Genomic DNA, 27,271 nt, shown 5'->3' on the forward strand with positions numbered 1-27,271 from the left:
TGCAGCTCACCTGATAATGATTCTGATTTCTCCTTTCCCAATCCTGCATCGTCCAACGGTCAGTCTTTTTGCAGTACTAATGTGTCCCGGTCCAAATCTTCATACCATATCTTGCCCACACCTTTGGTTCAACGCCAGTAGCTTCGCGTATTAAAATAGGAATGTGAGGGTTGTGATGCTTCATAGTAGGGTATGCTCGCTTGAGAAAGGATCTAAATCAGAGCTTAGTTTTCTGTAACAGAGCTTGAACGGTGGTGGTGTGGTGGTGGTGGTGGTGGTGCTGCTGCTACTGCTGCGAGAATGGCACATACCTGCAGGCATCGCTTCCCTGACCTGAATTGCTCAGGTGAAATCTTAATTCCCTCAAGCCTTGTGTGAAGGCATATTTGGTTGCCATTTCGGCACTCCCAGTCTGGTCGAGTATCAACTATGGTCCGGAGAAAGCTGCTGGCGCATGGAGTCGATGTTTGGTGAGCAAATGTACGAGTGCTCGTTGGGACGACGAATTGGACCTTGGCGGTATTGACAATGGGAATTCATTAGTCTGACAGGAATTGATTCCTGGTTTTGGAAGGTAATGCTGGTTTTGTTATGTCAGACAGGGCCACGGTGCCTTCGGCGCTGCGAACACGGAGATTGTGAAAACGATTTACCGGAGATCTGACTTTCTCCTCATCCATCTTCCCCGTTGAGATCCCAGCAATTGACTCACCTCTCTTCATCCTTTCGACATCAACTCCGTCAAGGGTGACAATCTCCACTCCTTTACTGTCACCTCCGTCGCCAGACCTTGCATCAACATCGCCGCATAGCACTGCCAGGGCCAAAGCTCGCCCCGTAGCAGAACGCGCACCAGATTACCCTCATTATGTCCGCCCGCTTCGGACTGCGCTTCGCGCAGCAAACCGCCCGACAATCCACAACCTCATTCACCTCACGAGCACCCTTTCAGTTGAGAAATCCCGTGTTTCGACGATGGCAGGGCACAGCTGCCAACCCGGCGGTCGAGGGCGCGCCACCGCAGTCTCTGTTCCAGAGACTTTGGACCAGTGAGGTCGGCATTCGGACCGTGCATTTCTGGTATGACTTTACCACTTTTATATGAAATATTGCTTGCCCAGATTTAAATACCTGGAGACATGTGGAGTCGGGATTAGGGAATAGAGATTTATGGATGCTGACACGGGTCACGATGCCAGGGCCCCTATCATGAAATGGGGTGTCGTCCTTGCGGGCGCATCAGATTTCCTCCGTCCCGCCGAAAAACTGTCCTTGACACAGAACTTGGCTCTCATGGCCACAGGTTCCATCTGGACGAGATGGTGCTTTGTCATTCGACCAAAGAACATGCTGTAAGACTTGTTGACCTTCCCATTGACCCATGGCTGTATACATGGTTCAAGACTTTGACCTGTGAACGGGACCATACTGACGTTGAATGCTATGCCAACAGTCTCGCCGCTGTCAACTTCTGTCTCTTCCTTGTAGGTCTCGTCCAATGCAGTCGGATCTTCATGTATCGGAGCTCGCAAGATGGTAGCACCACCGCCGCCTTGAAGGAAATGGAGAAGGACATCGAGAGCTCGGCGAAAGTGGTGGAGAAGAAGGTGGAAGCCAAGTTGTAATTGAGCGAGACGAGGTGTGCGGAACGATCGCGGGTCGTTCAGGATGGGCTGGATAGAGGGGAACTCAGGCGAGAACGAGCACAAGGGTTTGTGTTGAAAGTCACTGTGCTAGACGGCGGTTGCCATCCGTTCAAGCTGGAATGCTTCTGGAATTTCCTTCAAAAGGCGAGATGACTATTGTTACAGATACTAGCAAGTCTGACGGCTCCATTTCTCTTCCGCCAGCAAGATGTCATCCCATGCTCCCGACCTCAGATCTAGAGCAAGATACTGGCTCTAGTATTGTGGGCGTGTGGCTGGAGAGAGAAGGTTAGACATTTCATCTGATCGCACATATTGCCAATTCAAAAGCATTGGGTCTGGAGTCTAGAGCACACAGTGCGTCATGCATCATTGCTACAGATGCAGAGCGATAAGGCCATGGCGGGACGGACGTGCACTTGGCAATACGGGAAGATGCTTCCAATGCAAGACTCGCCGTGACCAGGCACACCTGTTCTCAAAGGAAACACGGGTGGCCGCCATGTCCGCATTGTCGTGTCGCATAGAGACAAGTCTCGACCATACATGCAGACTTTCTCGCCATGCAACCAGTCGCAGCCCCACCACCACCACGGGATACACTTTGCACAGCCACTTTGTCCTTGTTCTGTGTAAACTCCTCCATCGCCACATTCTGTTTCAGTGGCTTCTGGACCACGTAGGTCGAGAACAGTCTACAAGTAGGTGCACTCAAATGCCACCGACATACTTGTACTGTGTTTAGAAAAGGCCTCAGGCTGGAGGGTGGTGCATACAGCCTCGCCCACTCCCATTGGCCGCGCGTCAGCCAACGCGAGGCTGCGCATGGATGAGGTCATAACAGTCGGTCATACATCGTACTCGGTAGTGCTTTGCTTTCCCCATCTCTTCTTCGTCTCATTCATGACGGCCATGGATCACACAGGTCGGTCCAAGAAGCCTGGCAAAACCTGCAAGGCAACACCACCCTCAATCGTGGAGAGAATCATGGGGTCGCCTCTTTGTTTTTTGCCTGTCAAGTGACTTTGCGGGCCCGTCATCCCGCACACGCCAGAACAGGGCCGCGGTGTCTTGTGTGGCTGTTCTCTGGACGGATGCATGTTCCAGAGCCCCGACTCTTCACGCCGAAGCGACTGACATCCCCCGCCAGGTTCGCCAGGTTCGCCAGGTTTGTTGGTGGCCCTTTCGCGCTGAGGCAAGATCAGCGTGATTCTGCCCGATTGGGTGGCTGGCGCATGCGGATTTGCCCTCTCCAATCGCGATCCCTCATTCGATCAGATGGATCGAGTCCAGAAAGGAAAATGGATGAGGTGGAGGGGACGCAGGAAGAGGCACCACCAGCATGAAAACATCCGGCTACAAGTACTCAGCCTCAGCCTGGCAAATTTTGTGCTTCTAGTTTGTTCTCCTCGGGGCCCTCACACCCAAACACTGACATATTCAAAAGGCCTCGTCTGTCCGTGGTTGTCTCTGTCGCATGCAGAGTATCCTGCGGTACGATCCCAGCCATAACCCGAGACACCAGGCGGCAGATCGACTCTCACGCAATCGACAGAGACACTGATCGCTCCTGTGACGTATATATCTTCTCGATTGCCTTGTGCCCAGCATACCTTTGTTCGGATTTTGATATCCACGTCGTCATTATTTAATCAAGTCTCCACCCGGGTGCATAACATCGCATATCGCATATCACAACCATCTGAGCGTCAGATATTCTGGCCCTCCTGGCTCTGTCCCGCATTCGGATCCCAATCTTAAACCAGCTGAAAGCCAGATCGACAACGACATCGATCCTGCATTCAGCACAAAGCAAAAGCTCTCAAACAACTAACGCCATTTTCCTCGTTACCTCATTCCAACCATGATCCGTTTTCCAACTTTCCGCTCTACAAGTAATCCTGAAAACCCCTCGTCAGCACAGGAATCCCTGCGCCAAATCCTAAAGAAAGCCTCGGACGCCTCCTCACCGGCCCCGTCGTTCCAGGAAGGAGGCAGGCAGACCAAAGAAAGAACAAGCTCAGTATCCACTACGTCAACTTCTGATACGAGTTCAAGAACGTCGACTTCCAGAAGCAGTCAGTCCTCCTCGACCTCAGGGAAGTTCAGTCTTTTTGCTGCTCGGTAGCGATAGGGCCCAACTCCAGGCGAGCCAGCACTCGACTTTTATATCGAACACGTGGCGTACCATCTACCACAACCAGTCGCCAAACCCAGTTGACGTTTCGAGACACTATCAGCCCCTGCCTCTTGCGCCAAAGCCGCCACCGTCATCAGAGCTTCTCTCGAAATTACATCCAAAATCTGCGCAACGATCATCTAGTTCATATCAGATTCCCTTGCTACAGGAAGTCAGGACGATGCCTAGTTCCAAGGGAAATCCAATAGATCCTGAACTGCGCGAGAAGATCAAGGAGGAAGTGAAGAACATGGAGAAAGGTTGGTGCCCTTCCTGCTGGACGCGTTTACACGTGTGCCATCTTTTTGGAGCATCGTCGTGCTTCCTTTATGCCATCGTTTCCTCCGCCGTCCCAAATGGCTGACGTGCCGTTGGTTTACGTTAGGTGGAGGGAAAGGATCATGGTCCGCCTGGAAAGCCGGCGAATTGGCCCGGCGATACGAAGCTGCTGGAGGCGATTATGAGGATGCTGGGGATAATAAAAACAAGGCGCAAAAGGGTAAGCCAGAAAAGAAGGCGTAACCCAAGGGACTAAATCTATTTCTTATAATATATAGCGAATGTACAGAACTGGGCAAGGGGCAGAACCAGTAGCGGGAGGGAGTTTGAGAAATGGCGGCAGATGTCACATGGCACGCGAACAATAACTTGCTTCTTTACCTCGTGTACCTCCTGGACTGAGCTGCTTGATGCAATCCATCATGATCCCTAACACACCTTCTCCCACTCTCGAGCTATTACTCTATCATCAGTCATCCATCTGCGAGGCTGCTGCCTTTTCCTTTTTGGATGTCCTGCCCAGCACACGCCGCTGTTTCGCCGACAAAAAGGCTCCCTTTCAGATGGCTTGCAACGAATCTGTCACCACTACTCTCGACGCCCTTCAAAATCCATCCCATTGCGGCTCGCTTACAACAGGCAACCGGTCTCTCGGAGGCCATTTGCACCTCTTTGGCCTACCCTGTGTGCTTGTGAGCTCGGTCCATATCGCAGGGTGGCCCAAGGCCTCCCACGTCGCGGCAGCCTTCCATGAGGTGGACGGAATATAGCAGCACCCTCACACATCCTCTCTCATAGGGCATGGCAAGCTAAAAGGTGGCGCAGTCCAAAGACGAAACCCCTACTGGTGGGCAAGCCAAAGGTGAGGATACGCAATTAGGAGAATACGCTTGGAGAGCACCCCATCGCGGACTGTTCGGCGATTTTCTCTCAGCGATGCTGCTTGCATCGAGATTGCCTGCCGAGCCAAATATTCGACTCTATCTTCAACATCTGTTCTCCTAATTAGCTCTGTGGACTTCGACATTACTGCGATGGCTGACTTCAAAGATCACTACGACGTGGTAGTCTGTGGCGGGGGGCCAGTGGGCTTGTTGACGGCCTATGGGCTGCAACGCATGGGCATTGAAACCTGTGTCGTCGGTAAGAGCGACTCTCTGCCAGCGGATTGCTAGACGTTTCAGAGAACCATTTGCTCGTCTTCTGCTAACCATGACATTTCCACTTCTGTGGACAAAGAACGACTCGAAAAGCAGAAGTTACCCATGTACGGCCGCGCTTGTACAGTGTTCCCGCGCACATTGGAGATGCTCGACCAGTATGACCTTCTCACACGCCTCAATCAGGTGGGATTCGTGTCGAGGAGTGGTGTCAACTACGCTAAGGATGGCAAAAGAGACAACACACGGGGCATGCGCCATGTATTTGACGCCATGCAAGGGCATACCTTCTTGGATTATGTGCTTAACATCCGATTGAAGTACACCGAGGACATTGTAAGGGACGAGTACGAGAAAATTGGTGGAGTTATTGCTGGTGGATGGGATGTGGCGAGTTTGACCACCCAGATCGATCAAGGGGGGAAAGGCGAGGCCAGCCCCTGTCCAGTGAAGGTGGAAATCAAGAATGTTATTACTTCAGAGACGCGGACACTTGTTGGGTAAGTCATGGCAACCGTCCCCTTTCTTCCGCTCCCGCCACTACATACGACCTGCGACAGACGAGCTATTATGCAACGATGACACTGAACCTTGCAGAGAGTACCTTGTTGGCGCTGACGGTGCCCGCTCCACCATCCGTCACCTCTCTGGCATCTCGTCGACAACAGATAGCACAACCCTCCGCTGGGTGCGTATCGATGGTGTCGTGGAGACCGATATGCCGGACGCTCGCGAGGGGTTTGCGAATTTGGAATCTCCCACACACGGCAACGTGCTGTGGGTGGCGCTAGACCACGGTCGAACGAGGGTGGGATTCGCCCTTTCACGGGATATGATGGATAGATATGGCGAACACATGACGCAGGAGCAGACTATCGAGGAGGCAAAACTGGCCGTCAAGCCATTCACTTTGGAGTTCAAATGTGTGGACTGGTATACTGTGTACAAGTGAGGCACCCTTCCGCAAACCACACGAGCCGGTTTGCAACCCTTCTCCTTCAACACGGAAGACCGTGTTGTTCCTTACGGGTGCTTGCAACGGATTGGCAACTACACAGCGCTAACCAGAAAACCGACTTTCGAGGAAAACAGCGTCCGACACTCCCTCGCGGATACTTTTGTCAAAGACAGGATCGTCCTCGCCGGCGACGCCTGCCACAGCCACTCCTCGGGGACTGCGCAGGGCATGAACACGGGCGTGCACGACACGTGCAACCTTGCGTGGAAACTTGCTGGTGTGCTGAAGGGCTGGTACCACGCCTCGATCCTGGACACGTATAACAGCGAGCGGCGGCCCGTCGCACAGCACTTGATCAACTTGGACAAGACCTTCTCCGCGCTGATATCCGGAACCGTGCCCCCCGAGCTGGCCGTCGCAGGCCTCTCGGCGGACCCGAATGTGCTGTTCGCCAAGGCGCTGGAGGACAACGTCCAGTTCAACATCGGCTTGGGCATCCGGTACGGCGCGAACACGCTGAACGTGGCGACCAAGTTGGCCACGGTGCCTTGCGGCTTGCGCGCGCCGGACGTCGTGGTTCACGCACCCGGCGCGAGGGTCCCCACGAGGCTGCACACGGTGATGAAGAACGTGGGTCTGTTCTGGGTCGTCGTGTTTGCGGGCGAACCCCTCCTGACCGGAGCGTCGGTGCGGAGTCTGCGGGAATATCTCGACGACGGCGACGGCATCAAGAGGCACCTCGAAAAGATGCGTCTCGTGACCATCATCGCAGGAAACAGGCCCCAGGCCGATGAAACCCTGGGCGTCGCCCGGTTCGGCGACGCATACTACGACCACGACTCAACCGCCCACGCGAGGTACGGCGCCAGCGTGGGCGGCGGTGCCGTGGTCGTCATCCGCCCGGACGGGATCGTGGGCTTTGCGACCGGTCTAGACAGCGGGCCGGATCTGGGTGCGTACTTTGCGAGGTTCCTTGTCTAGCTTGGTACTCGTGTATATCCCCCGGGGGGGGGGGGGAGGGGGCGCTCGAAGTAGGTAGCGGTATATAGCCCAGGTCACATGATGGCATACAAAAAGCCGGATCACATCACAGGAGTCGGATTAACTTCCTTCCTTCCGTCCGTACATACAAGTACATACATACACGCATACGTGAGGGCAGGGGCCGACAACAAAACCACCCACCCGGTTCGTCGTTCGTTCGTTCCTCGGCGTTCCACACATTCAACACGATGTTCCTCGCAGCATTACCTGGGGACTTTTCTCCCTTTTTTTGGTCCGTTCCTCCTCTCTTCGGGATAATATTTACAGGAAAACTTTCCCAATCTCGAATCTCATGTCGAAGGGGCGGTAGACGCGAAAGGGAAGTGGAAAGGGGGCCAGAAACAAGCGACCAAGTTCGAGAAAGATGGAGGGTGAGAAAAGGGAAAGCAGCGAGAATGGCTTGCTCCGGCGTGTTTCCTCTCTTCCTATTACATGACCACACAATCCCCGTCAGTCTGCCTGTTGACGTTCGATCGCGACACCCGGGTCTTTTGCTGCTTCGGACCTCCCCTCTTCAGCTCCTCGAGCCTTTCTCGTGCCTTTGGGAAATTTTGCGCTGGAAGTAAAGAATTCATCAATTAGTCGCAATGTTCGTCGAAAGACAAGAATGGACAATAAAGAATACTCACCGGCCGCCCTGTAATACCAACGTTTGGCCTCTTCAATGTCGCCCGGCGTGCCGATACCTACTTCGTTGAAGTATCCCATCGCGTACTCTGCCTTGGCAAGCCCCGAACTGGCAGCTTTTCGTGCCCACAAGAATGCCTCGGTGTCGCTCTGCGTGAGCAGGGGTTCCGAACCAGTCAGGTACCAACCACTCAGTGCCAGTTCTGACTGGTGCTCTCCTTGGGCGGCAGCTCGAGTATACCATGCGATGCTTTGGCGAGCATCAATAGGACAACCGAGCAGCCCATACTCGTAGGCGGACCCAAGACGGAACTGTGAGTATTTGTATCCCAGCTCGGCAGCTTGCTGGAACAGCTGAAAAGCGTATTTTTCGTCGCGCACGATATGGTCCGTGGACGAGGCTGATTCGTAAATGAGACCCAGTTCATGCAACGCATGAGGATTGTCCTTGTCCGCCCGCTCGGCAGCCCTTTTCAACCACGACACTGCTTCACGGGGATTCTTCTGTTGCCCAAGCAGTCCCTTCAACAAAATCATTCCCATCTTGTACATAGCGGGGGTGTCTCCCAACGTTGCTGCTCGTTTGTACCATTGCATCGCCTTCAAGGGGTCACGTCGAGTTCCGCCACCTTCCTCGGTGCCCAATTCACAGCACACTGCGACTCTATATGCACTCTGAGGATGATTGAGCTTCGCCGCCGACTGGTAGAGAGAAAAGGCCTCTTTAGGGTCCACGGCAAGCCCCAACATTCCTTGTCCATAACAGTCGGCCAGATAGAACATTGCGTCTGGGTAGCTGGCTGCCACCAATTTCTTAATCAGTTTGTGTGCATCGAATATGTACTTTTCACGGTTCTTTTGAGTGGTCTTCTGGTCCGCCATCCCGTTCTCATCGGAGAGCACCCTAGCTGCTTCGACCATCTTTTTCGCGAGCTTCAGACCGAGAGCATGGTCACCTGGATTCCTACTGTACATCTCGCGGAGGCTATTCAGCTCTTGAGCAGTGACGGGCGGCGAAGACCCTGAAACTTCACGCCGCTGGTTTGGCTGAGCCGGTGGCGTTTGATTCGCCGGATACCCGTTGCTGTCTTTTAGTCCTGCTCTCACTGGAGTAGGGTGTGCTGGCAATGCATCAGGGTTGGTCTCTGCATTGGGAGCTGGATAATGTCTCACGGGTACTGGATGTGCGGAGTTGGAAGCATTCGGCCTAACAGGGCCGCCGTTGTAATTGTCCTGGGATGCCTTGCGCAACGGTGGGCCCTGTCCATATGGCTGTTGATATTGTTGGCCCTGTCCTGGATAAACATAGCTTTGATCAGATGGAACGGGACCTGGAGGTGCAGCAGGTGCTGAGGGAGCCCGGTTCACTGGCCCGTAGTCCTGATCATATGGGTTCATCATTTCGTAACTTTGTTGCGGTGGCCGTTGCGCATTGCTTGTATGTGGTCGGATGGGATACTGATCCTGACTAAATGATCGATAGGGTTGGCCATTGTTTGGCAGCGGAGGTCTTGAGGCGTCACTTTCCATTGACGGCTTTATGCCGTTCCGACTGGCAGTACGAGGCGGGGGATACTGCGCACCAGGCGGATCCTGAGCCTTGATGTCCCCATATACACCCCTTGGAGGCCCTCCCGCGCCAAATGTCTCCTGTCCGGTGTAGACTCCGCGGTAGGATGCACCTTGTGCAGAACTGTCATTTCTGCCAGCCATTGCCGGTTGCGAGGAGCCAGGCAAATCGAACGAAAATTCGGCCAAAGGAGAAGTGGTCTGGTTTGGAGGAGAAATAGACTGTTTTGTATCAATCTGACTGGGAAACGAGCCGGGTACTTGATAAGTTGGTTTCTGATAGATGTTCTGACCAAACCCAGACGGTTGATTCGCAATCATGTGGTCCTCGGTCTTCTCATTCACACCGGTCGGAATGGCATCAAAATTCGGTATTTGACTACTTCTCAATTGGGTGGTCTCCGCGGAACCATTAGGAGGAAATCCTCGGTTTGAGTTGGCATGGTAATCCTCCTGGGCTGGAGGTCTGGACTGATACCCTTGCGGAGCACGATCTATTGGTGAGATGTGTGCTCTTGACTGTGGAATGAAGTCTGAAGCGTACCCCTCGTCATAGACATTATTGTTTCCCCGACGATCTGGCAGTGGATAATTACCCGGGGCATTGTAGTTCGCCCGAGGATTGAAGTCCTCCATTCCACCCTGAGGGCCGGGACGAGGTCCATTTCTATTCATCGGCGGCGGGGGTCCTCGCGGAGGTCCTGCCGGTCGCATTCTCGGACTGCCCATTCCACCCTGAGGTCGGGGCATAGGTGGCTGTTGGTAAGTCATCTCCGGCGAGTTTCGACTGGGTGGCATAGGATAGCCTTGCGTCGGAAGCGGCGGCTGTCCAATATCGGGGTGACGGTCGTGGCGGTCATGCGAAGTACTAGGACGGGGGGGTTCTTTTCTTTGACTGTTGGAAGTATGAGGTCTTGCTTCAAAGCCACCGCCAGGATGGTGTTCGTTCATGTCGAGACTCGCCATTGCGTGGTCCAGACTGGCGTGTCTCTCGTGCCTCATCTTGTCTCCTGGCTTCTTCTTGGGAGGAAAAGCACCAAAGGGGTTATCCCAAGCCAAATTTTTGGGGGACGTGGGTTCAGTCAAGATGCGGTCGCGGGCTATAAAGCATCAGCGTTCAGTATCGGTTGGACATCACCACTCAATTCTTACCTCTGGATCTCTTCTGAGGTGTGGAAGGCTCCGACCACTGGTTCCTTGGTGGCCTCTGTGCGTTGGCATAGCCGTGATCAGGCTGTGGAGGTCTACCTGGCCCTTGGGTGCGGTAGCGTTCATCATATTGATACTGCCGACTGGGAGGGGGACCTTGATCGTATTGGCTTGGCTGGGACGGCCGTGAATATCCCTCGCCATTTTCATAGTATTGCGCCTCATGACCACTTTGTTGGTGGTATTGATTTTGACCTTCCCACTGCGCGTTTCGGGCGTACCCAGTCGGCGCCAGCGCCGGCGCCTGACCTGGGCCATAGCCATTGCGACTCTTTGGATAGTCATTGTAGCGCTGGTTATCCTGATTGTAAGGACCCTGGCCTCTCCCATTCTCTTGCCATTGCCTCTGATTATTTCCACCGTCATATTGGGACGAGGGTGTTGGGTTTTGTTGCCATTGCTGGCCATATTGGTTGCCGGCCATCATCGTGGAGAAAGAGCCTGTGACAGGACCGTGGATAAATCCCGCTGCCGGCAATCTGGTGCTCCCTTGACTGCATCGACAGCCACTACTTGCTTTTTGACGAAGAAGAACCGTGCGAGAGGATGTGATCGACACTCAAGCTGGAATTAGAGGCTGGTTCGCAGTGTCGTCCGTTCAATGGGTTGCGCGAGGAACATGGGGAAATGCCGAACAATGAGCTCCAGCCGAAGCCGAGCGACAAGAGTCGACGAACAGGCTGAGCGAACGAATTCAGCGCAAGTAAGAGGAGTGGCCACAGCGACCGCGGACAACTCAAGGGACCAGAGAGGTCCAGATAAGTGTCGAGTGAGCCAAGGTCGGGTTGTTTGTTGCAGGTGGACGCCGCTCTACTTAGCCCGCGTTGACCTCCCTTGCGGGTTAGTTTGGGCTGTTTTGGCCCAGACTGCTGCTAACGGCACAAGACTTGCTTAAAAGTTCCGGAGGGGCTTTGCAGGGGATCGGGACGCGATCACCCGGCTCGCCTAAGGCCTTTTGCTTAACTTAAGGGGGAGACGAGGGGTGGCCGGATACTTGTGAGCGCAGCCAGAAGAGCTGCAATCCAACGTAATATTTTGGACTTTCTTGCTCCAGATCAATCTGTCTTCGGCACCATCCACTTGTTGCAACGGCAGCTGTTTGTTGAATTGTCGGATAGACCTGCAGGTACGTGCAACAATGTGGTATGGGCAAAGACAACGGACATTGACCTTGACAAAGTCGATGAGAACAAAGAACGAACCCCAACCTTTCATGCCAGGCACAAGCCCATGATTCGCCGCAACCAGTCCTTGCTGGCAGCCGGCCTCCCGGCGATCGCCCGCTAAATGAAGCCTCTCAAACGGGGTTTGCGGGCTGCGAAGCCACCGATCTCCGCGTAACGAGAAGCGGTCCAGACTGCTGGGCCACTGGATATCCTGGAAAAGCTGCTCTCGAAGATGGTAGGCTGCCGGGCTGTGCAAGCAAGATGCAAGGAGATCAAATGTCAATCGCTATTCGGCTTTGCGCGTTCCTCTGGGAACTTCGTCGCCTCTCGAGGCTAGCCTATGACTACACATATCGGGTCATCGACGCTTTGATTTGAAACAAGATTTGTGACAGAAGCGCGACAAGGTTGTGGCTTGAAAAGCAAGATGCAACCCAGCGATCTACTGGTTGCGCCACAGCTCTCTCCCCTTACTGAAATTTTGATGGTGATCAAACGGCGGTGGTTTGGTGCTCGCACTCCTCAGGCGATGATCCTTGCATCCCTGACGGCTTCAAGCTGCTCCTATCCGAGGAGAAGCAAGGCTGAACCCCGTCTGGCGAGCGCATGACCATCCCTTAACTCGGCTCATGATTTCCCGGTTGCAGACATCCTCGCACGATGCTCCCCAGCCGAATTGGTTTCGCAGGCCCTAGATCCTGTCGAAATTTCGGTCGCTCGTCATCTGATACCCGAACCCTGATGCTCTTTCCACGTACTCTTACAGAGATTGCGTACACCACAATGTCAACGAACAGGTCCCGGACAGCTCCGCCTGACCCTCAATCTTCAGACACAACATTATTTCGACCGTACTCTGGATCAGCCCGCTCGATTCCCTTCAATGACGACCGAGACTTCAATAGCAGCAAATCCCTTGGCCTGGTAGACCTTGAGCAAACCCTTCGTGGTCAAAGCAAGGACGTGAAGGAGAGCTTGCGCGCCCACAATCTGTGAGTTTTGGGTCGGTGGAAGGAGCTCGTCCAATGTAATCTTTCCCGCTTCTCTTGCACTACCTTCCTCTTCAATCACATCTTGCTGTTCTGCTTTCTCTTGGATCTTCGTATGGACGAAGGAAAGGAAATTGTACGCTTCCTTCTCCAGAGTTGCAGCGATCCATTGAGATTGTACAGCCGTTTGCGTGTCCACGGTCACAGAAGGTCCGTACAGTTCGAAATCCGGATCGATGTCTGCCCCTAGCTGCGCATCTAGATCCGCGAAGTCGTCATCATTGCTCGCGAGTCCTGAAGTGTCGAGAGGTCCCCGGCTGCTCTGTCTGGACAGCGAGGCCAGTCCTCTCCCGAGAAGTGGACTGGCAGAGGTAAGACGCAACCCTCGTCTACTTAGAGCAGAAGGTGGCCCCAACTCCATTCCACCATAAAGCCCACCGATGCTTGAACTCAGCCTCGAGATAGGGCCGCTTCCCAGAGGTTGTGCGGAGCTCTGACGAGATCCAGAGATGTTCCATGGCATGCCGGACCATTGGTCAGGCAAGGATGGAGGACCTCGCCGACCAACCTCAACTTCAACATCAAAGTCATCGCCTTGAAATAACAATCCGCCGTCATCAGCATGGGGAAGTCTCTCGCCCTCTCCTCCTCGAGCGACTCCACCTTCGGATGTTGTTCTGGCTCTTACCCGTCTGTCTTCCTCTCGCTCGTCATCCGCCAGGGAACTACTTCGTGATCTTTTCTTTCCATAATTCAGTCCTCCACCCAACATGTCCCACAGCGACTGGCCACTGAACACGTTGAACGGGTGTGGGACTCTGTCGTTTCCAAAGCAAGATGCGACATTCCCCAGTCCTTGTTGTATGATCCAGAATTCGGCATTCTTCTTGGCTTCGAAGTGTGCTAGCTGGCTCCGTCTGGTGCGCGAAGCGACTGCCATATTGGCAAGGTAGTTTTGGTTCCACTCGTTCAGATCTCGATTACTCAGCTCTGTCTGTCGATCCGGCAGGATCGCCTTCACGGTGCGTGCGCGACGCTCAGGTGCCTCTGCTGTCTCTGAGCTCTCCTCGGATGGCTGGACAGAAGATGTTGCTTGTGTCCCTTGGCGGACTTCCTCATCTGCAGGTTCCGGGGTCAACGGAACTTGAGGAGCTGGAGGTGGGAGGGTTGGTTCTTCGTCTACAAGATTGTCCATCTCGTCGAAATTTGGCATTGGTTCATCGTCTCTTGCGCTTGGTAGATGCACGCTGCTGGGCTGATCATTAGCCTGGGCCTCGCTTTGCTGTAGTTGCCCTGCGTCAGATGGTTGCTGAAGGCCCAGAGGACTCCTCGAGATGGCTGGGTGAAGGAAACCATCCTCGTCGACGTCAAAGAGTGGATCGTCCATGATGGCAGGCTCCTCTTCAAAGACAGAGTAAGGGTCGACTTTGCTGCCAGTTTTCACGGCGGAGCTCGTCCCTCCAGCCAAGGGCACGTCGAAGCCACCGGGGGCCCCGGCAGGCGTATCAAAAGACGGCATCTCCAACCCTGAATCACCTGCTTCATCGTGAGGAGGGCGACTTGTCTGGCTCGAAGGTAGTGTGAGAAAGGACGAGGGGCTTGTGGAGGAGCTAGAGCCGTCCGATGCGAAACCAAAGACAGAGAGGTCGAAGTGGATGTCAAGATCCGGAATGAAATAGGGGTCTTCTGGGAGGTTAAGTTGTTCTGGTCTTGCAATCTCGATGAGCTGAGGTCATTTTCAGGGGATCAAACGTTCCTCTCGACTGACCTTGTCTTTCCCACCTCAGGATCCAACTCCATCTCTTTGAAGACACGCTCCGTGTTCCTCATCTTGTCTCTCAAGCTCGTGGCGTCCGTCAATACATAGCCGCATTGCTGCTGGAACACGCGGGAGACTCCAAATAGCAGGCTGCCCTGCAACCTCAATGCTAAGGGCAGCTCGGGCTCCGTGATGGTCCTGCATGCCTTTTGGAGGTCAACGTCAAGGATCGCCCGACGAGATATCTTCTTCAGGTTGGACTTGGAGCCGAGGGTTGCCACGAGCCTGGTGAGGAGGAGGAGTGAGCGCGTGCAAAACGAAGGGCGCTTCTAGAGCAGCAACTTGCAGCGAGTGAGGGCTGCAGTGTGAAGGAGCTTCTTACCAAATGGTCGCAACACCGTACTGACGATTCGTCAGGACTGTTGCGTAGGACACAGTCGCGTCAGCTTGGTCTGTCGTAGCTCGCCGCCCGCCTCAGCAGAAGGGGGACTCACTTTCGTGGCTGTAGAACATGTCACCTCAACAATCCGAAAGGATTCCGCCCATTCAGACTTTGATAAGAATTCTCTAGTCGAGCTCGTCGCTATCGACCGGATGGCGAGACTCCGAGACGTGGGCTGTGGCTGTGACTGTGACTGCGGCAAGCAGGAGGCGTAAAGAAGGAGGAATCAGCCAACGGGAAGCACGGCGAGACAGGATTTGGAGCGGTTGGCAGATTGGAGTCGAGTTGAAAGTGAATTGAAGACAGACAGTGAATTCCAGCAGGAGGACGCCACGAGCATCAAACTCAGGCCACTCTGCCAGACCTTTGTCATCCCAATCTCATCGCCACTCCCAGGAAAATGACAAAAAGGGAATGTGAAAACTCAGGAAGTTGACAGGCAAATTTGGCCATAGTCATGGACGTTTCTCTTCTTCCCTTTACCGTTGTGGAACCCTGGCCCTCCTCTCAGCGCATTTACAACGTCTCCCTTGAGAATCAAAACCAGACAACACCTGTACAAATACCCATTCACGAATCTTCTCGGCCTTTACCAAACTGCCATGTTGCATGCCGGCCCACACCCTGGACTCGAAATCATAGATTGTACCAAATGCTGAGAAGACATAACAACGGTGTTTGTTGGAGAGGAGCTCGAGTCTCTCGTCCCGTATCTCCGCCGTTGACTTTCGCGTCGCCCATGGAGAGAAGCGGTGGAGGAAAGGGGCGTCCATGACCAAAGAAACAACATTGCTCACAGATAGATCTCGTATTATTAAGCCGGAACTTTTATTCGAATGCTTTTTGGGGTATTGTATCTTGCCGTCGGCGCCTTCATATACTCTAATCTAGCTCCCTTTCTACTCGAGGGGAATACCCTCGTACTCCCCATAGCCCAGAGCCAAGTTCATGTTTTCTGTAAAGTAGAATGTCAGTATATGCCCGATCTTGACGTCACAACAGGATCTGGAACTTACGAAGACACTGCGTTGCCGCTCCTTTCAAAAGATTATCGATCGTTGCACAAACCACCACCCTCTTTCCACTGCTGTGCACGGCAAACCCACCAACTTCCACGCCATGCTTTTTGGCGATATTCTTCACAAGGGGCGCCTCACCAATGACCTTCAACAATTTCTCTCCGGCATAGCGGTCTTGATAAAGTGTTCTGATGTCGCGAGACTTCATTTCCTGGTTCAAGGGAATGTTGATGGTGTGGTGAATGCCCTGGAACCACACAGCGACATGGGGAATGAATGCCACCGGCGCGCCAAGTTGGGTTGAGATCTCTCGTTCGTGGATATGGTCTGTTAGACTGTAAGGAACGATGTTGTCGGTAAGATTGTTGACGTCGTTCTTCGGAGAGGGTTTGGTGCCTGCACCTGAATACCCCGAGACGCCGAATACCGTTGGCTGACCACCCAAATACGGCACGAGAGGTGCAATGCCGAGCTGAGCGGCTGTAGCATAACAGCCTGGGTTCGAGATTCTTGTGGCCCTTGCGATAGCGGATCGGTCAACCAGTTCCGGAAGACCGTAAGTCCAGTTTGGATCGAATCTGTAGTCGGCGCTGAGATCAATAATGACACTGTTTTTGCCAACCTGATCAATGGCATCAACAAACGGTTTGCATACGCCGTTTGGCAGGGCCATCACCCAGCAGTCTACGTCTTCGTTCTCTTCCATTTGTCGGACATCTTCGACAGTCAGATTTTCGTAGATGATTTCTCGTTTGTCATAGCCTTCAAGCTTCCTGCCAGCAAGCTCTCGTGATGATACATGGCGCAGATCCATGTGCGGATGGCGGTTGAGAAGGTCGATGAGGGCTTTACCGGTGTAGCCTCGAGCTCCAATAAGGGCTATACGTGAGGGCTTGCTGTTGGAGCTGTTTTTGGATCCAAGGGGCGGGTTTGGGTTGGTCGTGGAGTACGTACGGATAGAAAGAGCTGGCTTGGTGACAAATCTTGCTTGCCGTGCTGAGCGCAATGGATTGGCCGAAGTCGAGAATGTTCGCTTCTGGGTCATCCCTTGAGCAGTAGAGTTGGCTGCACTGGACGCCGCTCTAGCTGCACGGTGCAGCTTAGCCTCGAGATTGATATCGCCGAACAACTGACGTCCATGCTTTGTGAATTCAACCATAAGGTCCTTAACCTCATCGCTAGTCTCAAGACCGTACCAAAAGAGGACCTCGCCATCTTTGGAGAGACTACCGTCAGCCTTGTCGAAGAACCAGGTCAAGTTCTCATCATCCTCCTTGACAGTCCACATCAACTTGGGGAAATCTTTCCTGATGGCGGCGAAGATATTGTCTGCCACGTTCGTGAGCCAGCCGTTCCTCGTGATGGTTAAGGTAGCCAGCTGAGCCAGCGTTGTTTCTCTACTTGGGGGCAACACAAGAGCAAAGGCCTCCATCGGCTCATCGAAGTAAGCCTTGAAGTCCCGCGTCTGGAGGAACTTGATGTAGCGGTCCACAATGGCTTTGGCATCAAGTCCAGCCCGGTCACGGATAAGGACTTCCTTGAGCTTCTCGATGTCTTTGAACTGGTCGATAGAGGTGTTGACATGGACTTTGTTGCCCCGTCGGATCAGAGTACCAGCGCCAGAGTCCGTGAACAATTCCTTCTGCAGATCAGCCGGGTGAATGATGGCAACGCTCGAGCTGCGAGGCAGGTCCATGAGGAGCTCCTTCATCTCCTTGATCTTCAGCCTGGTGCCGTGTCGAACCCACCATTGTTGCATGAGGTGATCGTACTCCTCATCCAGATTGATAGCAGAGATCTTCTCCTTCGTGTCACCGTTGAACAGACCGCCCTTCTCGGAGAGGTAGACGATCTTCAATGGCTGAAGTGCTCGAGCTAGCTCACCGGCTGCGACATCCGCGTTCACGTTCAAGACCTGCCCGTCTGATGTCTCGGCCATGGACGTTAAGATTGGTAGGCATCCCGCCTGGATAGCAGCCTCGATTGGTCTCTTGTCGACACGTCTGATCTTGCCCACCAGGTTGTATTTCTCCTTGTCCAGATAGTCCGCGGTAAAAACCCCAGAAGTGATCGGTCTGGCTCGGACACCTAGACGCTCCAATTCCTCCACCAGCCGCAAGTTCTCTTCAAGGAACAGTGCTCGTGCGATCCCTAATGTCTTGGGGTCTGTGACTCTAATTCCATCCTCAAAGTGTGGTTCGACCCCCGAGTCTTCCAGAATCCTGTTCAACTGCGGCCCAGCACCATGGACGACAACGGGATAGAGCCCAACATGGTTGAGGAATGCAAGGGCAGAGGACAAGGTCTGCAGATGCTCGGTCAAGATGGCACCGCCGACCTTGATGACGGCAAATTGCTGGGACGAAACTGAGCTGAAGTGTGACAGGTACTGTTGAACCTCCCTCTTGGAGCCAATATTACTGAGCAACTGTACCACCGTCGACCTCGTCGAGGGGTAGGATCCCGAGGGAGAGGAATATGTTCGTTGCGGAGAGGTCTGCTGTACAGCGAGGGGGGTGTATGAAGGCCTAGCAAGGCGGAGAGCTCGAGAACGAAGAGACGAGGACGCTGCTCGTCGAGTGACTGCTCGCGCAGTAGCAGCTCCCAATGCCGACATGGTTGCGCTCAGTTCATGCGGCAGCTGATAAGGACTCTGGAGTCAACGTCCGGTGTCGGTGACGTGGATCGTGTTTGACGCAGTGTGACAGTCGAGTGCGAGGGACGAAGAGGGGAGAGCGAAACACGGGAAACCAACAGAGAAAACCCAACGGCAGGTCTATTGAGAGGAACGCCAAAGAACCATATGCCCGGAATCAGAGCAGGGGAAGAAAAAACTTCACCAGCGTCGTCTTGCGTCAAAATTTTCTTGATTTCCCAACTACTCGATAGCAAAATATTTTGCGGGGTGATGGTTGTTGTGCATGAGGTTTGCCAGTGGCAGAACCAACCACAACCCCAACTTTGAAGCCCACCAGCCAGAAGCCAGTGCCTGCGCTGCCTGGGCGGCCACCGCTGCCACCGCTGCTCCTCCGATAATGGGTGGCGTGCCAGGCTCTGCCAACCAACGCCCCGGCTGACTCTGAAGGAAAAATTTGTCTGCAAAATTCTCTTCGCCGCCCTGCTGCATGATGAACGCATGGCATTGGCTTTCTAGCCTGAAGCGGCGGATCGTCACTCACGAGCCTTCATTATCTATCTAGCGGAGCTGGACCATGCTATTTGCTGGTGCACGTGTTGAGAAGTTTTTACTCGAGCCTCCCCGGGTCGAGATTCCTTTGGTCAAAAGTCACTCGTAACGAGGAACGCGAGGAAGACTTTCAGCTTGCGCTGAGGGCGTATGAGATAGCAGCATCGTCTTTAGACGACGTCCCAAGTATGCTTGAGCTTCATGTAGCCACTGACGATTCGGATAGACCATGCACGAATCTTCTATCGAGGGATCAGCAAGACAGAAACATCGCAGAATTCAACAATCGCAGAATCGAAGGCAGAATCCATTTTATTGAACGCCCAATTGGCAAGGGGAAAAGCCCAGTGTGCATTATTGTAACAGGAGTTAGCCCCATCCCATCCCATCCATCGTCCAGCCGTAAGCGCTCTCGAGCAAGGTTCAGAAAAGAGCTCTCATCACGCTTTCGCATTCGCTGTTGTTCTCGCTTTCAAGTGTTTCCTCCAACGTTGGGAAGACTGTGCTGTCGTAATGTTCCAAGTAAAAAGAATTGAGGTCTCATTCAACGGAGGTACCGCATTTATCGGGTGGCGACCACTGAAACAAGTTAGCCGCCATGTTATGGCACAGAAGGGAAATGGTAGAAGCGTACCAGCTGGGACAATAATGACAATGAGCAGCACAATGATGCCGACGATCAAACACATGCGCATCTTCATGTCCTTCCACCACATCTGTTTCCGGACCCGGTTGGCACCTCTGCGGAAACCCTGTGCAGAGACGGCAAGGTTGTCGGTTTTATCTTGCAGCGAGTCTAGTCGCTCGCCTCTCTGTGACACCTTGTTGATGTTTTCACGCATGACACCGACGGTATCATCGATTTGCTGTGTGAGATGATCCTGTCAGCATCCAGCTCGAACGGAGACAATAATGCGCGGGTCAACAGTGCATGTAAAGTCATCATTTCAACGACGAATCTCCGGTCATGGATGGCATTCGATTCTGTAGATTTCACCTAGGGTGCGCTGATGGAGTTCGCAGTGCAGAATCCACCTGCGACACTTCAGGCCTCAGAATCGTCCAACCTCACAACCGGTGTCTTCTTCGCATTTGTGCTTGCGTCCAAGTCATCATTCACGTACCGCTTGCAAGGCAGCTGTTCTCTGGTTGCTGGCTGGCTGTGCGCCACCTTGTCCGCCAGCAGGTATATAGGGATCATAGGGTGCTTCTGAGGCCATTTTGGTAAAGCTTATGTCGGAGACGGAGGATGCGAAGTTGGAAAAGGAGAGACGCCGATGATAGGGATGTCAGGGACGGCAAGATGTGGATAGCAGCCGATTGATCAGAGTGAGTGCGAAGAGAGCAAGTGTTGGATCAGGTTGAGAATTCTGGGGTGCTGATGGGGGTGAAAGATAGATGGAAACGGAGGTTGGAAGTGCAAAGCTGACGAGGGCTGGTAAATCTGGCGCTTGGACCTGCGACAAGCGCACCACGCACCACGCACCACCGCAGCCAGAAGAGGCCGCCCCCGACAAGGGATTCTGGATTTCTGAGACGAGCAGCGGCGCCACCGACTTCTTTCGTTTCACAGCACAAGCACAAAGCAGAAGCACGTGATGCTCACCCAACTGCTCCAAGATTAAACATCAAGATACAAGAACCAAGTAACATATACTCCAAGACCCCCCCTTTTTTTTTTCTCGCCATCAAGGTACAGAATATATAAACCTGCGATACACCAGAATAAAGACGCAATTCCTCGTCCGTGTCGGAGAAGGTGGCAAGTTGACGCCGGCAACCCTCAGATCTGGCTGACAGATGATGGTTCTCCCCTAGCCAGAAGAGGCTGTGCTCTAGGCGACCTTACATCAGAACCGCTTGTTCGTTACTAGTATTAGCACTTGCACGAGGTCCTGCTTGTAGTTGACCAAAGGCCGCATTTGCAAACTACTACTCCGTACTCCGTACACTACTGATCACTGCCTCGGTTGGCCGAGTTGCGTGCATTAATGGCGCACTCACCCCATGTTGACGCGCATCTGTCATGCCTTTCTGATTCCGACCGATGCGTCCGTTCGCAAGGCACCAGCTAGGACACCAGAATTGGCGCAAATGACATGTTGCGGCTGGCTCTTTCAGTGCAGCCTAGACTCCGATCATGAAGTCTGTTGCCCCTAACACATCGATCCATCGCCTTGAGGCTTTCTTGTCGGTGGCTGTGACGGGTCCCAATGCCCCTTGAATTGAAAATAGGCGGTCGAGGTGGCTCGCCAATCAGATCCCGCCAAGTCCATGGAGATAGTTCAAGGTTGCGCATCATTGACCTCGACGTGAATCTCGCAACCTTCAACTTCATCTGCTCAAGGTGCAAAACGTGCCGCCCGCGATTCTGTGTCTGACTAGCGTCTTGTCCCGGCCGCGGTCCGATGTACACCTCGCGAGTGGATTGTAATTGAGCCAGGACCGAGGCGTCCAGAGCTGTCTTTGGAAAGTCGATTGAGAGTGCTCGAGAATACAAGTTGAAACCCATCATGGGTTCGAGGGGATGGATGTATACCAAAATGGTTGGGGTGTAAGTAAGAAAACTCTGCTTCGACAGATACCATGCTGACGTCGTTCACCTATGCCAGGTTCGTACTCTGCTGCGTTGGAGGTCCAGCACTGATGTACTAGTAAGACTTGACCTAACCTGCTAACTACCTCGTTGTCTTCCATCTGCTGCATCCCCCCAGACGGCCTTTCTGCTCCAGCGTCCACCCTTTGTGCGTACCTATCTGACACACCTGCCTCAGCGTAACACCTGCCGAGGGCGAAGTTTTCAAACGCTTCAATCCTGATCTCCAAAAGCGCAACCTCGAACTGCGGGAACAACGACTCAAAAACAACGAGGAATTCGTCTCCAAATTAATCGAGTATTCCAAATCAGACAAACCTGTATGGATTGTCGCTGCGGAGGCTGAGAAGAGAGAGAAGGCCGAAAAAATGAGAATGGCAGCGGAGCAGGGAATGGAGAGGGAGACTATTAGGGAGCAAATGAGACGTGCACAGGCAGAAGGAAAGTAAAAGTCTGTCCATTGTATCTGGAGGATGATCTTTGGACCAGGTGATCTGTACAAAATCTGCAATCAGCGATGCGTTGAAAGAAGTCTCCCGTTGCCAGCGCTCGCATAAGATGTGCGCAAAGCTGGATGGACCGATACCGTTCACACCGAGCGCTCAATGCCGATCGCCTGAGCGCCAATTCTTGGCCGGGTTTGAGCAAAGGCTTTCTCACACGGGGAATGCCAGCTTCCCAGAGCCGCCTCTTCAGTCCCAGTGTCTAAATGCTCCCATATCCCCCCAGCACCTGACCGTTCTTGCTAGACACAAACAGACCCTCAGCCGCCGACCTCAGCCGGTGTAACGCCAAGTTTAATGCCAATCGTCAAATCATAACGTACGTCCTCCGCCGTCTAGCTTCCGCAAGCAATGCCGGCCGTTTCGAACAGAAGAATCTCCGGTTTAGAGAACCATCCACCATGCGCCTCCCACAATGAAGAAAACCAACAAAACAGTCAGGATGGCCGCTCCAGCTTTATCGGCTGCGGTAACTTCCTCCTTGTTCAGATCCTCGGGGCCAATCGGGCTTGACGTGCCGGCATTGGGATCTCCCTTACTGGTTCCTCCAGAGCCCTGAGTGACAGGACCGGCGACCTGGGTGACCAAGTTGGATTGGATGACTTCCAAGGCCGACATTTGTTCGCCGACTCCAGTGCTGCCATCGAATTGGCCCGTCCACCATTTCAACCCACATGAAGTGCCATTGACACCTCCTGTGCAGACGGAAGCCGCAGCTGCAGCCGAAGTTTCCAAGATCGGTTTCAAGAGCGGGTAAGTGAAGGGAGCTCTGACCATCGTTGCCGCCATCCATCGAGCGAGGTAAGCCTTGAAGGAGCGTTGATCGACGTCGCAGGTATCGGAACCATCCGGGTTGACGCCTTCACAGGCAACTTCCTTCAGAATATTGTTCTGCAGAAAAACATTTAGCCTCCCAATGATCCCGTTGATTCTGTCCTCCCAGACCTGACTCCCCCCTGTCTGCGTTGAAAAGGTCAGTAAAGCAGCCCCTAGAGTGAGAGTCGAAGAATGACTTACGAAATTGTACATGTTGGCAGCCCCGACAAGGAATGTACCGGCGTTGTATGTCCACTGGATATGGTCGAGCTGGGTGCAGTTGATGGTGTCATCGCTGCCGTCAAAAAAGTTGTACTGCGCATCCCGCAGACCGATGGCCGACACCCAATCCCACATGCGATCCGCCCAGTCGGCGTACGTCTGGTTGCCGGTGTAAACCGCCAAGCGAGCACCCATGTTGAAAAAGCATCCGTTCGAAATGGTGTTCTTATAATTGTACCCGTTGTTGAACGCGAAAATTTGCCACTTCAAACCACCTCCACAAGAGGTCGTGTCCCAGCGCGCTGCCTGCGTGTTGAAAACAGCCTGAGCGAGTGCCAGCCACTGGGGTTGGTCTGCTGGGGGATTGGGGAAGATGTTCTCTGCCGCAGAGAGAGCGGCCATCCCCCAGAACGCTTGGTCGTCGTTTCCTTCGGTCTTTGTCTGGTTGGGTGGCATGAAATCGTTGTCAGGGCCAACTTGATGGAGCATGGCTTGGGTGGTGATCTCGTTGAATGAATCATCCCCGGTGAAATACCAGTAGTCAATCAGTGCTCCAAACATTGCACCAGCTTCCCACCAGTAATATGGAGCAGGGAGATTCCCAGGGACATCTCCAGGTCGATATCCAGTGTAATAGGACACCATCTCATCGGCAACAACTCTGGCGGCGGCTTTTATTGAGTCGGTGTTTGAAAGGTCGAGCTGTATTGCGAGGGCATTTTGCGTCAACAGAATGGCCGATAACGCCACATGCAGGCATTGTCTTCTTCGGAAGGGCTTCATTGTGTTGTGGCAGATGCGCTGTGAGGAGGATGAGGGACTTGCGCCGGCAGCGAGCAAGCTGGAGAAGCAGCTCTATCCGTCTATTGCTAGAGAATCACCAGGCAAACTATTTGTTCTCGTATACGAGCGTGAATGATGTCGGTCTGTAGGATTGGCTCGGTTGACGTGGGGGCGATCTTGATCCTTGCCGCAGATCCCAGATCCGCAGGTGACGAGGCGCGCAGCCGTTACTGGTGGAGCAGAATAGCGAGTGACAGGTTGATTCGGTCAGGGAGAGAGCAGGAGAGAGAGTCTATTGTACAGAACAAGTTTGCTAGTTCACCTAGAGAAAGAACTTGCAGGACAGTGAAGATGCAGGAAGGGCACCAAAGTCACCAAGGTGGAGTGGATTTTCTTTGATTTCTGCGTCCGGTTGTTCCTTGTCTTGTCTTGCATCTCGGGAATGCATGTTGCGTGACCTTGCAACCCCCAACGACAGCTCCCCATGCCCTTGGGCCATAGGCGGGAGGTGGCGGAAGCTTGGGCGGTGTCTAGGCTGCTAGGTGGGTTCATCGGTATGCAACCTTGGCAGCTATGACGCCTGGACTGGGCAGGCTTGCCGGGCGCTCTGGCAGGAATGCCTCAACCCAGGGCTCTGGAATGCAGCTAGAGGCGCACCTGGCCACCTGGTGCATCTGCCTTTACCCAAAGTGCACAAACACCAACCCCAGCCCCTTCGATTCTTCACATTTGTCTATCTCTGTGATTCCCTTACTGCCGCTCCTTCGCATCCACAAGCCCTCCGTACAGAATATCTGCAGCCGAAGCCCGCATCGAATGCCTCTTCGAGTTATCTATCGCTCCACCGCTCCATCGCCGCCGGCCTCTACTGCCCAGCCGCCGAGCCTCGTGCCCAGACGACACTTATCGCAAGCTTCAACCAGCCTGCGTCTTGGTACACGTCACCACTGATGCTCGCAAGGCATCTTCGAGGCTATCGGCCTTAATCGACTCCGAGCAAGATCCTCAGGATCCCGGTATCCCTCGCAAGCCCACGTTCCCTCGTGCCTCCTGTTCCTCTGCCCTTTCACATATTACATCCAGTCCGAGACAGCCATACCGACTCATCAGGCTTGCCCCTTTGACCAGAGTCTCGCACGCCCGATTTGCAGGCATTCCGGCCATGTCTCAACGTATATGTCGGGAGGTGTTGCAGCCACCAATAGGCCCACGGAATCCAAGACCACGGAGTACCGAGCATGCGAAGCTCCAGCCATCCTCCCCGCTGCTCTCCGTCTCGCAGTTGGCACCGAGTGGAATCCGGCCTGCCGTACCTTACATGAAGACGTCAGGTTCCTCCTGGTGCCTCCGAGCCTAGAGCTACTGTCAAGCCCAGTCCGGATGCTTATGCATTCTCCCTGTGAGTTGCCAGGCTGAACTCCCACGGCGGGGGTGGATCTCCTTTCTTTGCACAGCCTTCCTTAGTGCCAAGGTCTCACCCTCCCGGCTCTTGATTTGATATTGTGATATTAGCTGCGTTATCTATGTGCCTCTGTGCCTCTTAGCCGCAGCCGAGACCAGGCTCACCAGGCTGACCTGACCGCTCCGGCTCAGAGGCCTGCATGACGTTGTGATTCCGCTTCGCTTCTGTGGAACAACTCGCCGCAGGTACCAGGAGCACAGATATGACAGGGCTTCCGACACGCAATTTCCCAACTAGAAGTGCATTTGCAATATCAGTCTCGGAGGATGCAGCAAGAGAAGGATGTCCAATTTGGAAAAGCTGTACCAGGAAGTCCTTGACCTTGTTGCATTTCCGATGACATGGGTGGATCAGTAGCGCAGCTTTTCACTATCTCCTGGTTCTGTAAAGGTGCTGGCGAATGGTTCATATCGGTGGCGCAGAATAGGGAGTACAGATATACAGGAGGCCTGGCTAAAATCAGAGGCGCCTGCATGATGTTGCAGATCGATGCAAGCAATAGCCAAACACTTTCTCTCATCCAGAGTGACGAGCCTGACTTGTAAAGAGCGATAACTCAGCCAGCGAAGAGATAAGAAAGAACTTGGTGTTTTGAAAAAAGTTCGACATCTTTCGCAAGAACCCAATCATAGAAACGGGTCGATCGCGAGACAGGCACTCCAGAAACACGGAATCATCTGCTGTCGGCGGTTTCATCACAGTTCACCGCTCCCGGCTGTTGGATTGATACCTTCGAGCCACTGGGGATCATGGATTGAGAGGAAAGCTGAAATCGTAATTATCGTGTCAAAATCAGATACCACCGAGGAAACCAACCATAGAACTTTTCAGAGCTCGAGAAGGCATGCCCTTGCTTCGTCTTTGAATCAACCATAGTAATGTCCATCGTGGCCGCATGCTTCTCCTCCCCCGTGAACTTCATCAACCGCACTTGACACAAAGCGTAGTCGTCCGCCACTTCCCCCGGCAGTTCGAGGGTATTTTCATACAGTTGCCGTGCTCTCTTGAGAGTCATCACTCCACTCTGCTCATCCTCGCAGTGGCAGCTCCTGTTGTTGGTCCTCTGACGACTGGAACGCAACATCCGCTATCTCACCACCTCCTCACTTCTGCTGGGCCTTCAACAGCTTCAAGATCTCGCTGTCCTTGTCCCCGATGACGGCCTTCCCGGCACTCCAGTCCACGACGACGGGGCGTGTAAACAGGGTTCCGTCCTGCTTGACCTTCCTCAGGGCATCGCTCTCGCTCGCGGCGCCCTTGACCAGGTCGCCCGCCCGGCCGGAGCCGACGTACTCGAAGATGCTCTTCAGCTGGTCCGGCGTGGGCGGCTGCTCGGTAATCTCCAGCTCGAACGGGTCCCGGGTCACGGTGGTGTTCTGGTGCGAGTGGTCCGAGGCCTGGTCTTCGGTCGCGGTCTCGGAGGCCTGCGCCGAGGCCTGCTTCAGGAGCGTCTGCGCCCGCACGCTCGCGGGGAGGGATGGCTTGTGGAACAGCGTGATTACATCGAGGGTCTTGGCCTGGTTGGTTTCGCACGCGAGAGGGTTAGCTTGGCTCGAGGTTCTTTCTGGGTATTCCTCTGTTCTTTTTCTTGTTGTGGAAATCCAAGTGTATCCGGGGACTTGCTTGAAAAAGGGGGGGGGGGGGGGGGGGGGGGGG

The 27,271-nt window shown here is 53.8% G+C and overlaps 9 protein-coding genes across 9 annotated transcripts in view; 3 read left to right on the forward strand and 6 right to left on the reverse strand.

Moving 5' to 3' along the window:
- The first annotated feature begins 654 nt into the window (after positions 1-654).
- PV07_06529 (uncharacterized protein) lies at positions 655-2,285 on the forward strand. The gene is made up of 3 exons (XM_016393515.1): positions 655-1,080; positions 1,200-1,352; positions 1,454-2,285. Exons 1-3 carry the CDS (start codon positions 869-871, stop codon positions 1,623-1,625), a joined length of 537 nt encoding a protein of 178 aa, XP_016246934.1. The 5' UTR covers positions 655-868; the 3' UTR covers positions 1,626-2,285.
- A 2,240-nt stretch (positions 2,286-4,525) lies between these two features.
- PV07_06530 (uncharacterized protein) lies at positions 4,526-7,225 on the forward strand. Its single transcript, XM_016393516.1, has 4 exons — positions 4,526-5,247; positions 5,344-5,764; positions 5,862-6,212; positions 6,357-7,225. The coding sequence occupies exons 1-4, from the start codon at positions 5,139-5,141 to the stop codon at positions 7,201-7,203; spliced, it is 1,728 nt and encodes a 575-aa protein (XP_016246935.1). The 5' UTR covers positions 4,526-5,138; the 3' UTR covers positions 7,204-7,225.
- Positions 7,226-7,304: 79 nt separating this feature from the next.
- Positions 7,305-11,532, reverse strand: PV07_06531 (uncharacterized protein). Its single transcript, XM_016393517.1, has 3 exons — positions 10,615-11,532; positions 7,896-10,562; positions 7,305-7,822 (listed from the first exon to the last, which is right to left on the reverse strand). Exons 1-3 carry the CDS (start codon positions 11,096-11,098, stop codon positions 7,695-7,697), a joined length of 3,279 nt encoding a protein of 1,092 aa, XP_016246936.1. The 5' UTR covers positions 11,099-11,532; the 3' UTR covers positions 7,305-7,694.
- Positions 11,533-12,305: 773 nt separating this feature from the next.
- Positions 12,306-15,098, reverse strand: PV07_06532 (uncharacterized protein; the record flags this gene model as incomplete). Its single annotated transcript, XM_016393518.1, has 4 exons — positions 12,306-14,535; positions 14,595-14,870; positions 14,968-15,004; positions 15,080-15,098. The coding sequence occupies 4 exons, from the start codon at positions 15,096-15,098 to the stop codon at positions 12,699-12,701; spliced, it is 2,169 nt and encodes a 722-aa protein (XP_016246937.1). The 3' UTR covers positions 12,306-12,698.
- Positions 15,099-15,306: 208 nt separating this feature from the next.
- On the reverse strand, positions 15,307-18,958 carry PV07_06533 (N-acetyl-gamma-glutamyl-phosphate reductase). The gene is made up of 2 exons (XM_016393519.1): positions 16,044-18,958; positions 15,307-15,982 (listed from the first exon to the last, which is right to left on the reverse strand). Exons 1-2 carry the CDS (start codon positions 18,661-18,663, stop codon positions 15,927-15,929), a joined length of 2,676 nt encoding a protein of 891 aa, XP_016246938.1. The 5' UTR covers positions 18,664-18,958; the 3' UTR covers positions 15,307-15,926.
- A 569-nt stretch (positions 18,959-19,527) lies between these two features.
- PV07_06534 (uncharacterized protein) lies at positions 19,528-20,914 on the reverse strand. The gene is made up of 3 exons (XM_016393520.1): positions 20,358-20,914; positions 19,868-20,099; positions 19,528-19,812 (listed from the first exon to the last, which is right to left on the reverse strand). Exons 1-3 carry the CDS (start codon positions 20,451-20,453, stop codon positions 19,796-19,798), a joined length of 345 nt encoding a protein of 114 aa, XP_016246939.1. The 5' UTR covers positions 20,454-20,914; the 3' UTR covers positions 19,528-19,795.
- Positions 20,915-21,746: 832 nt separating this feature from the next.
- On the forward strand, positions 21,747-22,278 carry PV07_06535 (uncharacterized protein; the record flags this gene model as incomplete). Its single annotated transcript, XM_016393521.1, has 3 exons — positions 21,747-21,787; positions 21,846-21,887; positions 22,008-22,278. 3 exons carry the CDS (start codon positions 21,747-21,749, stop codon positions 22,276-22,278), a joined length of 354 nt encoding a protein of 117 aa, XP_016246940.1.
- On the reverse strand, positions 22,269-24,524 carry PV07_06536 (uncharacterized protein). Its single transcript, XM_016393522.1, has 2 exons — positions 23,350-24,524; positions 22,269-23,292 (listed from the first exon to the last, which is right to left on the reverse strand). Exons 1-2 carry the CDS (start codon positions 24,151-24,153, stop codon positions 22,717-22,719), a joined length of 1,380 nt encoding a protein of 459 aa, XP_016246941.1. The 5' UTR covers positions 24,154-24,524; the 3' UTR covers positions 22,269-22,716.
- Positions 24,525-25,712: 1,188 nt separating this feature from the next.
- The window catches only part of PV07_06537 (uncharacterized protein), a 2,224-nt gene continuing 665 nt past the window's right edge, over positions 25,713-27,271 (reverse strand). The window contains exon 2 of the mRNA XM_016393523.1: positions 25,713-27,132. Coding sequence (XP_016246942.1) covers positions 26,719-27,132 — 414 coding nt within the window. The 3' untranslated portion in view covers positions 25,713-26,718. The remainder of the gene's footprint in view (positions 27,133-27,271) is intronic.

Source organism: Cladophialophora immunda (genome assembly GCF_000835495.1).
Source record: "Cladophialophora immunda strain CBS 83496 unplaced genomic scaffold supercont1.4, whole genome shotgun sequence".
Classification (NCBI taxonomy): Eukaryota; Fungi; Ascomycota; class Eurotiomycetes; order Chaetothyriales; family Herpotrichiellaceae; genus Cladophialophora; species Cladophialophora immunda.